Genomic DNA, 14042 nt, shown 5'->3' with positions numbered 1-14042 from the left:
GTTATAAGTATAATGTGGAAAAACATTGAGCTCAGTTCAAGCTTTAAAATTCCAGCCATGAAATTCAAAAATATCTGTGACTATCCAAAGGTATCATCATTTACTGGTAAAATTATTAAAAGGCAGGAAAATTCAGTTCAAGTGTATAATTAGAATTTTTTAATGGTAACTATAAATAAATATTGCTGTATATTAGCCACTCATTTTTGTATGCCTAAACTGCCACTTAATACAAAATAATAATCTGACTGCTTGAACCAAATACTCTATGTTTATTTAGTTTATGTTTGTATTTGGATACGTTTTAAACTCAATGGGATTAAATTAACATACGTTTGTGAAAACATACTATGAAAGTTCTACTTGCCTTCCTGAAGCTGTCTTTCCACTCTAATTTTCCTTTGCCTTGAGAGAAGAAAACCAGAAGTCACCTTATCAGCTTTGTTTTCACTTTTAGCTGTTTATAACCAAAAGAAGACTGTTATTCCTAACAACCAACAATATCCTGCAAATTTATTTATTTATTTTTCAGTTGAAGGATAATTGCTTTACAGAATTTTATTTTTTGTCAGACATCAACATGAATCAGCCATAGGTATACATATGTCCAGCAAATTTAAAGCACTTCCATTTAAGGCATTGATTTTTTTAAAAAACTGTTATTTTTAAAATATTGATAATATGCAAAGAAACAATAGGATGTAAGGTGGCTTTTCTCCATGAGTTCTTGTTGGGTGACTAAAGTTATCCTCAAAAGGTGAACTCCAAATTTAAGGGACACTAGACTGAAAGCTGTAAGACAGGCTAAGAGCAACTCATAAACCTCCCAGGCGAGTAGGCAGGGGGTAGTTGCCCTTGCACACATGTCTGGGGTATGTTACAGAAATAAGGAGGATTCCAAAGTAGGTGTGATAAACAGGGACTTTTAGGATAGTCTCAAGAAATTTAAAAACACTCCAAACATGCCTGTAATAAGAACATATATAATAAAGCAGAAATTAAGCTTAAAAGAGTTATAGATATTAGTTTGTAGATAGTCTCAGTTTATCCAGAGTTCAGAATTAATTTCCTCTTTTCTAACAGATATGCCAAATTTGAAGATATAGACAATTGGATCTCTGTGAATTCTGCCACATCTGAAATTAAACTCGTGAAGATTCCTGATTATGAATCCAGATATGTCCAAAATGGTACATACACTGCAAAGATTTTGGCTATAACAGAAGGTAAGTTATTAAAGAAACATCTTTTCTTGGTTATATGTATTTAGATTTTATTTTCCAACCCTTGAGACCTTTGTTTTGGCCTTATAGAAAGGTCACATGGGTAAACCTTCACATTTCTATGTATTTAGTGGATTAAAAGACATTACTTGATCTGAATATGAAAGCACATCCAAGATAAGTGTCCTAATTTGGATACTAGTTCTCCTTATGAAATTGACTAGAGAATTCAAACTATGTCCATTTTGAGCAGTATGACCAAAGTGTACTTTTTTTTTTTTCCTGTCTTTAAGAATATCCTAGGAAAACCATCACTGGCACTGTTGTTATCAATGTTGAAGACATCAATGACAATTGTCCCACACTGGTCGATCCTGTGCAGACTGTCTGTGACTACGTGCCGTTCGTGAACGTGACTGCTCAGGACCTGGACGGACCCCAAAACAGCTGGCCTTTCGGTTTCTCTGTCATTGATAAACCAGCTGGAATGGCAGAAAGATGGAAAATAGTACGCCGAGAAGGTAAGCAAAAATCACTAGACTATATATTTAAACGTTAAACCTGATAGAAATCTATTGGCAAAGCAAAATCTTCATAATAACAGTTATTTATTTGCTTTGCATAAATTGTATTTCCAATACAGTTGAGTTTCTAAAATGAAGTTCTGAACCTCAGGCATAGTGTCTTTGATCTGCCTAATGATAAATAATCTACCTGGAGGGAAAGAAGAAAAATGGATGTCTAATACCTTTTTTAAAAATATTTATTTATTTATATCTTAGCTGTGGCATGCTGGATCTTCCTTGTGGTATGTCGACTCTCTAGTTATGGTGCCAGGCTCAGTAGTAGTTGTCAGGCTTCCCAGGTGGTGCTAGTGGTAAGAACCCACCTGCCAATGCAGGAGACATAAGAGAGATGGGTTTGATCCCTGGGTTGGGAAGATCGCCTGGAGGAGAGCATGGCAACCCACTCCAGTATTCTTGCCTGGAGAATCTCATGGACAGAGGAGCCTGGTGGGCTACAGTCCATGGGGTCACAAAGAGTTGGACACGACTGAAGCGACATCAGGTGCACACACGCACGCAGTAGTTGTAGTGGGCTGGATCCTAGTTCCCAGACCAGGAGTCAAACCCACATCCCCTGCATTGCACTGTGGATTCTTAACCACTGGACCACCAGGGAAGTCCCCTCTAATATCTTAAAAGTAGCTGGGTATTCCCCAAATCACTCTTGAAGTGGTTGTCTTATAAGCTTGAGGAGTACTTTGCCTTTCTAAGCACAGTAATCCTAGTAGATGCCGTCTAAAAATCTTGAGGTATGGTAATGATGATTCCATTAAAAATAACACTTGTGGAGTATATACCATGTGCCAGACACTCTGCTAACCCTTCTTTATCACATTTATTCCCCGTACCATCATTCCCTGATCACAGCTGAGAGAATTTTGACTTAAGTATAATTAGGTAGCTTGTCTGAAGTCACAGAGCTGGTGAGTGATGGACATAACCCCGTGCCAGAAGGACATGAGCATATATCCAAATCTTGGGACATATTCCTTTGTTGACATGTTCTTTTGGGTTTCGAATGCTGAAAAATAATCTCCAGAAGACTCTCTTGTTTTAAACAGTTGGTACTGAACTGAACTGATTCATTTCAGAAGAGTTTTAAACATAATACCTCAATTTTTCTTAACTTACAAGTTTACTGGTTTTTTCAGTTCAGTTCAGTTGCTCAGTCGTGTCCGACTCTCTGCGACCCCATGAATCACAGCACGGCAGACCTGTCCATCACCAACTCCCGGAGTTCACTCAAACTCATGTCCATCGAGTCAGTGATGCTATCCAGCCATCTCATCCTCTGTCGTCCCCTTCTCCTCCTGCCCCCAATCCCTCCCAGCATCAGGGTCTTTTCCAGTGAGTCAGCTCTTTGCATCAGGTCGCCAAAGTATTGGAGTTTCAGCTTTAGCATCAGTCCTTCCAAAGAACACCCAGGACTGGTCTCCTTTAGGATGGACTGGTTGGATCTCCTTGCAGTCCAAGGGACTCACAAGAGTCTTCTCCAGCACCATAGTTGCATCAATTCTTTGGCGCTCAGCTTTCTTCACAGTCCAACTCTCACATCCATACATGACCACTGGAAAAACCATAGCCTTGACTAGGTGGACCTTTGTTGGCAAAGTAATGAACATAAAGCCACAGAGAGAGAGAATTATAAAGGCTGTTTTTACAACAGTTGAAAAGTTTAAATATGAGTTATATGTTAGATATTATATCAATAATTAATTCTTAGAAGGGCTTAATATCCTTTGGTCTTAGAAGATATATGCTGAAGGAGGTCTTGAGATCTGCAGCTTACCTTAAAATAGAGGAGTGGGATGGGGAGGGATATGGGAGGGAGGTTTAAAAGGGAAGGGATATATATATACATGTGGCTGATTCATGTTGAGGTTTGACAGAAAACAACAAAATTCTGTAAAGCAATTATCCTTCAAATAAAAAAAAAGTGTGCTTGTAGAGAGATAGTATTGTTATAAAATGTAAACAATTCATGAAGAGTATATCAAAACTCATTGTATCAGTAATAGTCTTTCAAGTTTTCTGTAGATTTGAAATGTTTCAAAATTTCAGACATACCACGTTGGAAACAAAAAGGATGGAACAAGATTGGCCCATTCTTGAAAATGATTAAAGCTGGAGATGGGTACGATGAGGGTTAATTATGTTCTTTCCTTGATCACTCTCTGTTTGAAATTTGCCTTGATAAAGTTCTTTTAAGAAATGGTAGGATAGGAACGTCCCTGCTGGTCCAGTGGCTAAGACTCTGAGCTCTTGATTCAGGGAGGCTGGGTTCGATCCCTGCTCAAGGGAACTAGGCCACACAGGTCACAACTAAGAGTTCACATGAAACACAACTAAAGATCCCAAATTCCACAATGAAGTTCAGAGATCCTGCAACTAAGACCCAGTGCAGCCAAATAAGTAATTATTTTAAACAGGAAAAACTAAATTTTAAAAAAAATGGTCATTCGATGGAAATAGCATTTAACCCACCACTTATTTATCACTGTATCCCAGTAATGGAAAGAGTTCCTAGCATCAGATAGATTACACACATTTGTTAACATTAGTCATCATAAAAGGAAGGTGTGTTCAGAAATGGTGCTGTGATCTTCACCTGCATATTTGGACTAATCTCATCGAGCACACTGTGAATTCAACAGAGAAATTATGGAATAATAAAACTAACTGGAACTAAATATGGTTAGCAATTAAAGAATGTTTCTGTAGACTCAGGGATACAATAAACAAACTGATGGTTACCACTGGGGGAGGCTAGTGAGGAGGAACCAGACAGGGATAGGGGATTAAGAGGTACCATCTACTATGTTAAAATAAATAAGCTGCAAGGATATATTATATATCACAGGGGTTATAGCCAATATTTTACAATAACTGTAAATGGAGTATAACCTTTAAAAAGTGTGAATTACAGTGTTGTATACCTGAAACTTATATAATATTGTAAATTAAATATACCTCAGTAAATTGAAGAAAAAAAGAGAGACTGTTTCTATAATTTAATCTTGCCCCTTTCTTGGTAACCACTCACTTTATTTCCTTTATTTTCTTGTCCCTTACAGATACCAGTGTGCTACTGCAACAAACCAAAAGACAGCATGGGACAAGTGAAATTCGCTTCCGGATCGCAGATAGTCAAGGCTTCAGCTGTCCTGAAGAGCAGATCCTTAAACTCACAGTTTGCAATTGTGTGGAAGGCAGTGGCTGTGTGAACATGTGGGCTGACTCCTCCGTTGGCTTGGGACCTGCAGCAATTGCACTCATAATTCTTGCCCTTCTGCTCTTGCTACGTAAGTATTTTAAAAGCTGAATGTTCCCTTTTGGGGCCCTTCCCAGGTGGCTCAGTGGTCAAGAATCTGCCTGCCACGCAGGAGAGTCACGTTTGATTCCTGAGTCAGAAGGATCCCCTGGAGGAAGAATGACAACCCACTCCAGTATCCTTGCCTGGAAAATCCCATGGACAGAGGAGCCCAGTCGGCTACGGTCCATGGGGCCGCGAAGAGCCAGACATAACTGAGCACTTCCTCTTTCAGTAATTTCTAGTGTCTTTTTAGGGTGTTTTTACTATTTTGTTACTATAGGACTCATTGATTTCTTTAGTTTTTCTGTAATCACACTAGAATGCTATTGAGGGTGAGAAGGGAAGCAAGAATTGATCAATTCACCAAAAGTTATCAGAGCTCTCTTCAGAATTTTGTTTTATAAAAATGTATCATTTCCTGATTTCAGTAACCAGGATTATTAGACATACGTTTCAACCTTGTGGGTGTCCCCACTTTGTTAAGCTCTGTGAGGGAGGTGGGTTATCTGTTCTTTCACACACAGTGCCTTGTGCATGGAAAACTCTCAGAAAAGACTTGTTGCGTGGTTCAAGGTTATTTTACAAACTCATCTGATTCCCATCAGTTCTTGCTTTTTGCACACTTGACTCATCAGAGCTCCACCTCCCCACAGGCTCTGCTTGGCTTACCCCTTCCCCTGCACCAACAGGAGCCAGACCCTCTGAGCACTTTCATGTTTCCCAGCAGTGACAACCGTCCCATCCCTTCCTGCCTGCCCTCCAGTGCCCTCCAGTGACTTTGGGTTTCCCTTCATGGAAGAACAGAAGACTGCAGCCTGGGGTCACATGGAACCACTCCACTTGCCCACCGCTCATGGGCAGACAACCACCTCCAAGGCAGCGTCCACTGTTTCTCTGTTAGAAGAGGGGTACATCCAAGCCATCAGTAGATGTGCAGTTGAATACACAGCACTCAACAGTTTGCAGTGCACTTTTATATCATCATCTGCATTTAATGAGTTAAAATACTGACCTGATGATAATGACTTGTCTCAGCTGACCAACCTGGGATTCCTTGCACGACCGTCTCACCTCAGATTTCCCTGGGTTTAATGGGGCTGCTTAGCACATGGCAGACACTTGATAAACATTTGCTATCTTCAGTCTTTTTATTACACACAGTAACCATAGTCAGTGAAAGTATTAGTCACTCAGTTGTGTCTGACTGTTTGTGACCCCGTGGACTGTAGCCCGCCAGGCTCCTCTGTCCATAGAATTCTCCAGGCAAGAATACTAGAGTGGGTAGCCATTCCCTTCTCCAGGGGATCTTCCCCACCCAGGAATCAAACTCTGGTCCCCTGCAATGCAGGCAGGTTCTTTACCTTTTGAGCCATTGTGGAAGCATATGTTAAAATTTAAAGTGGTTTTTTTTTTTTTAATTAAGCTAATAAATTGATTTTGATGATTTGGATAGTGTCAAATCCAGTCTTGATGTTCCACTGAGTGACCACAGACAGTGACCATAGTCTTTGTGATGGACAGGAACTCTGAATCTGTAAGACTCCGTCATTCTGCTTTTCAGCTTTGGTATGACTCACCCAAAACAGACTTGGTGAGTTTGGATCAGGGGAAGAAAAGAAAAACAGAAAAATAGGGCTATAAGTAAGTGAAGACTGAACTCTAGAAAGTGATATGCAAATTCCAAAACTATGCAAGATAAATTCAAAAATCTGTCAAGACTAACCTCTGTGCTGGATTTTGTTCTGTGCAGTTATACCACTTCTGCTGCTGGTGTGCCATTGTGGAAAGGGCGCCAAAGGCTTTACCCCCATCCCGGGTACCATAGAGATGCTGCATCCGTGGAACAACGAGGGGGCACCACCTGAAGACAAGGTCAGATAATCCAGTGTCAGTGGAATGTGTCTTCTTTTCTGCTTTAAAGGAGTCTTAGGAAGTGCCTCTGACGTCACAAGTCATGAGAGTAAGCTAGTTCCTACAGATTTCATTCACATGCTTTCATTAAATGCAGCCTACTTTGTATCTGTTGCCAGGGCAGCGTTGAGTTGGTTTTGCTCTACTGCCGCAGGTCCTGAGTTACAGAGAACGTGGACGGAGGGTCAGGTAGTGATGCCAGGAATGTAGAACAAATGCTGAAGTGAGCAAGAGTGTGTAGGGGTTTAGGTAGGAAGATTTGTCCCAATATTTAAATGGGCAATCCTTCATAACCAGGTGCTTCTCCATTTCCGGTCCAAACAATACATAAGGTCTGCAGAGGTGCACCCACAGCCCCCAGGACAGTTGTAAAATGTTGCAAAATCCCCTTTGCTACCCACTTACTGGGCGTCCCAGGTGGCACTAGTGGTAAAGAACCTGCCTGCCAATGCAGGAGACATAAGAGATGCAGGTTCGATCCTAGGATGGGGAAGATCCCCTGGAGAAAGAAATGGCAACCCACTCCAGTATTCTGGCCTGGAGAGTCCCATGGACAGAGGAGCCTGGCAGGCTACCGTGCTTGGGGTTTCAAAGAGTCAAACATGACTGAAGTGACTTAGCACACAAGAGAATGAGAAGATAGAGCAGAGATCTTCAGAAGACTCAGAGAAGTCATTCAGATAAAGTTTTTACTAATTTGCCTTGGGCAAATGTCTTACTCCCTTCATATGCTTGGGCTTCCCTGGTGGCTCAGATGGTAAAGAATCCGCCTGCGATGCAGGAGACCCAGGTTTGCTCTCTGGTGGGGAAGATCCCCTGGAGAAGGGAATGGCAACCCACTCCAGTATTCTGGCCTGGAAAATTCCATGGGCAGAGGAGCCTGGCAGGCTACAGTCTATGGGGTCGCAGAGTGAGACACGACTGAGGTTGCAATGAGTGACTATAACAGTCTCACCGGCTCACTGAGCTCAGAACCTCACTTAGCTCAGACGGTCAGCGTACTGGCCGTCCATGACTCGATGGTATGTGCTCTCACAGGTGGTGGTGCCTCTTCTGGGCGCGGATCTCAGAGATGGTGCCGCGGTAGGCGCTGCGGTAGGCGCTGGGGTAGGCGGAGGTGTGACGGCCAAGGAAGCTATCGTGAAAGGAAGCAGCTCTGCCTCCTTTACCAAAGGGCAGCAGGAGATGTCCGAGGCGGAAGGCCGCTGGGAAGAATACAGAAGCCTCGTCTCAGGCGGGGCCACCCAGGCCACTGGGACGACCGGGGCCATGGTGACCTCGGACACCTTCAGGGCCACGAGAGCCACAGGGGCAGCCAAAGAAGTGGCCGGAGCTCGGGCAGGCGCGGTGGCGGTGAACGAGGAGTTCCTGAGAAGTTACTTCACTGAGGTAAGCGTTGGTTTCTCTGTGTGGGAGAAGTTGCATCTATATGTGAACGTGATGTTATGAGGGGAATCGTTTTCTTGGGTCTAAATGGGACTGTGTTCCTTTGAAGAGGGTGCTTACAGGCAGTGAGGAAGGAGAGATGGGACCAAGTTAGTCCATTATGTGGTGGTGACAAGTGGCCTCACAGGTTTACTTCTCACCAGGGCGTCTTTCCCACAGTCATGCTTTTGCCATTCCGTGCAGCTCAGCTCAGGTTGTGCCCAGGAAGCTCCCGTCCTTGGGACGTGGAGAACAGAACAATGAGAACCGGGTTATTGCACCCCCTAAAGCCACGCCCACTCGTGTGTCATTGGCCAGAGCAGGTCACATGACCAGGCTGATGTAGGTGGGTCCGAAACCGCGGTCCTCTGCAGAGCCGGTAGGGTGGGAAGGGAGAGACTACGTAACCTAAAAAACACAATCTACTAAGCCTGTTTAAGTGTTTTCTTTTGAAGGCAAGTACTTGGTTCACCGTTGCGGCAGTTTACATAAAATTAGGAGCAAGTTGCAGAAAAGATGATGCAATGCAGTCAGGAAGTTGATGACTAAAATTAGGAATTAGAAGCCTTTCTGGAGAACAGGATCATGCCTGGGCATGGGATGGGCAGAGTCAGATTGCTAGGGACCCAATGGGCTTCCATAGAGGCCACTTTATTCCTGCCATCTCCTTTCTACATGGCCACAAAGTACCTGAGTGCTTCCCTGCTTTCTGCTTTCATCCCAGCTGCCCACCCCCAAGTATCAGCTAGACCCCAGGGAGATGGTGGTTTGGTCAGTGTCAAGGAAAAGCGCTTCTCATCCATTTTCTGTCTCATGGCCAGGCTCCATTCTGGTACCCTGTTTGTTTTATTTTAGTATCTTTTTCCCACTCTGCTCTAATCCTGCGTGAGTCAGTCTTAATTATGTATGTGTGCACAGCTTTCAATTGGGAAATAATTTCAAACTCATCTGGAAATTTGCAAGAATAATATAAAGTTTGAACTCCTATGTATGCTTTACTCAGGGCCTCTCGGGTGGTGCTAGTGGTAAAGAACCTGTCTGCCAATGCAAGAGACATAGAGATGCAAATATGATCCCTGGGTTGGGAGGATCCCCTGGAAAAAGGCACGGCAACCCGCTCCAGTTTTCTTGCCTGAGAATCCCATGGTCAGAGGAGCCTGGTGGGCTACAGTCTGTGGTGTTGCAAACAGACACAACTGAAGCGACTTAGCATGCACACACACATCCCAGATTACCCAAATGTTAGCGTTTTGCCACATTTGCTTGCTTTCTCTCTCACACGCACGCATGCACACACATCCTCTTAAATCACCATGGTACAGAGACTTAATAACAGATTCCATGTCTCGGTTTAGCCAATCTTCCCAGTAATGTCTTTTATACCCGTTGTTTTCCCATCTCAGACCCACTCCAGGGTGCTGCTTTGCATTTGCTTGTCATGGCCCTTGTTTCTCCTCTTAATCCGAAACCGTTCCCTCTGCCTTTCTCATCTAATAATACTATTTTAAGAATACAGGCCAATCGTGTGGTAGGATGTCCTTCAATTTGTGTTTCTCTGATGTTTCCTTCTAGTTAGAGGTTTCACATTTTGAGCAGGAATCGAGAGCACTGTCCTTAAACGAAGCGTGTCACTGGTATATGCCTGTTTCTCTTTCTGTTTCAGAAAGCAGCCTCTTACACCGAGGAAGATGACATCCACACAGCCAAAGATTGCCTTCTGGTTTATTCTCAGGAAGAAACGGAGTCTCTCCGGGGTTCCATCGGCTGCTGCAGTTTCATTGAAGGAGAGCTAGATGACCGCTTCTTAGATGACTTAGGATTGAAATTCAAGACCCTTGCTGAAGTTTGCTTGGGTCGAAAAATAGAGATGGATGCGGAAACTCAGAAGAGGGCAAAACCCGCAAGAGAAGCAGATGGGAAGGCGGTTTCACGGTCCCTCTATGAGCAAACCAGGCTTAACTCCGAGAATGCTTATGCCTCAGGTGGCAGCTTTCAGGGTCCCAAGCCTTTGCATGAGGCAGACACAGAGAAGGTAACTCAGGAAATAGTCAATGAAAAGTCTGTTATATCCACTAGGCAGGCTCAAAAGGTCACTGCACCACTTCCTGATACACTGGCTTCTGGTAGCGTGGTAGTGACCGAAACGTCCTATGCCACGGGCGCCACGGGGCCCCCAAGTACAGTGGTCCTGGGCCCCCAACAGTCCCAGGGCCTGATCGTGACAGAGCGGGTCTACGCCCCAGCATCCACCCTAGGGAACCAGCAGTACGCTAGCGAGGGGCACGTGGTGGTCACCGAGAGGGTCATCCAACCCCACGGGGGCATGTCTATCCCCCTGGAAGACACCCCGCCTCTGCCTGACGCTCACTATGTCATGGTGCAGGAAAGAGAGCGCTTCCTCACCCCTAGCTCCAGCCTGCAGCCCCTGCTGGCCGCGCCCAGTGTAGCCTTAGGTCAGAACGTGACAGTGACGGAAACAGTGCTGACGCCAGCCTCCGCTCTGCAATCTAATTACCAGATCCCTGCCGAAACCTCGGTAATGGCCAGAAAGACTGTGGCTTCTGCAGCTGGAGTCCCAGGTTCCCTGCCAGACTCAGGCTTAGAGGAGTCAAGTCATTCTAATTACACAGTAACCACGTCTTCCACCAGGGTCTCCAAGCAGAGCACCGTCCAGCAGTCCTTCTAAGCAGCCGTCAGCCACTCCAGAGTTTAGCCATCAGTGACTCAGGTCATGTTCTCAAAGGACCTGGCTTTTCAGGAGCCTTGTAGATGTAAGGGGCATACATCCTATGGGCCTCAAATTTTTCTCAGTCACTATTACACAAAGAGCCTCACTGTCTCAGCTTCTAGGATTGCACTTCAGAGATACCCCAGGACTTCCTGAAGGGACAGAATGATGAAGCTGGTCTTAGGTGCCTTTGAGTGACTTATGGCCAAATAATACTCACCAAAAAAGTTAATTAGAGAGTAAATCTGGCTTCTGACTTATCAGATTCACAGTGTCTGTAGTGCATGAGCCTTCTGGTAGAGCCGTCCATGAAACTGAGTGGGTTCTTGGCCTGCCGTGTTAACATTTAACTTTGCTGTTCTGTGTTCCATACTTCTTGCACCTAGCAGATTACCAACAGCTTTTTTATCCAAAGATACTTGTATAGTCGGAATTACCTGTTTTGCTTGTTTGGATTCTTTAAAACTAGATGCCCTTCAATCCATGTAAGGTTAATTGAATTTTGGAACATGATATGGTAAAACATTGTGTGTTCTGTGCATGTAAGTGTGTGTGTGTGTGTGTGTGTGTGTGTGTGTTATATGACCTAAAAAATAGCATCATTCCTTTTCTTTGTCTCTCAGTAATCATGAAAATATTAAATACTTCAGTAGAATAATCCAGGGTGAAATTCATAAATATAAAATCACTTTATTTTTATAGCAATAATAGACTATTAAAAAAACTCAGGATACATTATCTTCTAATTTAGTAAAACACAATAATCCATGTGCACTGTGGTAAGAGCCCTTTGCACTGCTGTATATCCTCAAGTGCCTACCGTGGATGCCAAGTCAACATGGATACAATTAGGCAACTTTTAGAATCCACTCTCTTTTTATCTACGGTTGCAAAAAAATATTGGAAGTCCTTATAATTGCTGTAGTTTTGAGTTTGAAATTATGATTTATTCCATGTCTCAAAGTCACTGGCTAATTGGCCATGGCTGACTACGTGGACTATTGAATATTGTAGAGCTGACCTGCACTTCTACAGCATCTTACCTTTCTTTCTGAAAAGTGATCTGGATGTTTTGCCAAATAAATAGATTGTATTTTTATTCCTCCTTGAAGAAATGATCCATTTCAAGTTTCAAAGTGTAAGTGCCTATCGGTCATCAATTATATAAATATTCTCCACAACAAAATAATTTCCATAAAATTTAAAGGCTATAATTTCGTGAATTTTGAGTATATTTTACTAGGAAAGTGAAATCTCGAAAAACTCATTTTGTAGCACATTAAAAAAAATATTGATGACCTGTGTTATGCAAAAGATTTATACTTTTCTACTCCCACTAATATGTACAAAGAAAAAGCAAATATTTTTATACACCTTAAACCTGTGGCCAAAATGAAGGTCTCTCTTTGATACTCTAAATTTTGTACTCTCTACTTGTAATTATTGTTGCTTTTGTCTTTGCGTTATAGACTTAGTAATTATTGTGTGCCAAGTCTGCCACAAGACCATCATTACTGTGTGAACTTGTGAATGTGAACTGCATACGCCAAGCAAAACCTGGTCTTAAACTTCCTGTAAAGTCATCATATTTTCTAGATGATTTTCTTTGTTTCTGAAAGGGTGATAATTTGTATTAGTTTTTACATTTGTCCTACAGAAGAAACATTATATTTGTATGTATATCAACAAAATATTTAAATAAAAAGATGATCTTTGTGCAACCCTCTGCCTGTATCTTTGTATTGGCCCCATCATATTTTACAAGAAATACAGCCCGTCGTTAGGGAGGAGGCAGGTGTTTGTGGACCTTGGTATTTTAATTATTAACAGAACTGCTTACATCCTGCTCAGCCAGACTCCCTGGAAGAATATATTTCCCTTCCTAAGTAGGGTAGAACACAGAAGGCCTGTCTGAAACTTGAGTCTCAGATCAATAATAAATAGTATTTTTAGTGTAAATTATGTCCCATAGGTTAAAAATTACCTTTTTTCTGAAATTCAAATTTAACAGGGAGCTCTGTATTTCTGTTTGCCAAGTGTGGGAACCTTGTTCTAAGGGGCCGAGGTTTACTCTCTGCCCAGAAAGTAACAGTTGACCCCAAGAGATGAAATCATTCAACCGATGTAGACAGGCTGTTTTAATTGCTTATAGCTTACAAGAGAAAAGATGAGTTTCTGCCTATACTGAAGTGTCATATCAGTAAGTATTTCATAACACAGGTATGTCAACACATCCTAAAGCGTGAAGCCTTCTCTGCTGTAACCCCTGGACTCCTATTCCGAGTGGCACATGGGAGCAATTCTTCATTGATTTCATGAAACGCTACAGACATATGCCGTTCACCGTGACACCAAAATTTATACAGTAAACACTGCTTATCAAGTGTCATCTAGAAATGAGGGGTTTTCACAGAACAACTATCAGTTAAATATTCCTTAACACAAATTTCTCAGTTTCACTATATTGGTGTATCTAAAATCCTCTGTATGCTTATTGATTTTTTGTCTACTCTTTCCATTAATTGTTGAGAGGGGAAAGTTACACTCACCAGTTGATTGTGGTTTTCCCTGTTTCCTCTTTATTTCTTTCTGTTTATTTCTTAACAATACTTTGAAACTTGTTACACCTGTGTTATTAGATACAAATACATTTAGAATTATTGTCTCTGAAGAATTAACTCAGAAGGTCTTTTCTCTGGTTATATTTTTTGTCTTGAATCTACTTTTCCTAATAATGTCACCACACCAGCTTCCTGAAGCCTACTGTTAGCATGGTACATTTTTTCCTTGATGTTGAAAGAGATGGCTCCCAAGTCCTTGAGAAAGATAGCCCTGCTTGTAAAGCTGGCAAGAGGCTCACTTAGTTTTTAAAAGAT

General features: G+C 42.5%; 1 protein-coding gene across 1 annotated transcript in view; it reads left to right on the top strand.

The window, feature by feature from the left end:
- Positions 1 to 12887, top strand: part of DSG2 (desmoglein 2) — a 51305-nt gene extending 38418 nt beyond the window's left edge. Inside the window, exons 10-15 of the mRNA XM_027960751.2 lie at positions 1084 to 1226; positions 1517 to 1744; positions 4864 to 5091; positions 6853 to 6974; positions 8052 to 8402; positions 10102 to 12887. Of these exons, the coding sequence (XP_027816552.2) occupies positions 1084 to 1226; positions 1517 to 1744; positions 4864 to 5091; positions 6853 to 6974; positions 8052 to 8402; positions 10102 to 11124 (2095 nt within the window). The 3' untranslated portion in view covers positions 11125 to 12887. The remainder of the gene's footprint in view (positions 1 to 1083; positions 1227 to 1516; positions 1745 to 4863; positions 5092 to 6852; positions 6975 to 8051; positions 8403 to 10101) is intronic.
- The last annotated feature ends 1155 nt before the right edge of the window (positions 12888 to 14042 follow it).

Source organism: Ovis aries, chromosome 23 (genome assembly GCF_016772045.2).
Source record: "Ovis aries strain OAR_USU_Benz2616 breed Rambouillet chromosome 23, ARS-UI_Ramb_v3.0, whole genome shotgun sequence".
NCBI lineage: Eukaryota > Metazoa > Chordata > Mammalia > Artiodactyla > Bovidae > Ovis > Ovis aries.
Note: the sequence above shows the minus strand (reverse complement) of the source record. Positions and strands in the feature narration are given on the sequence as shown.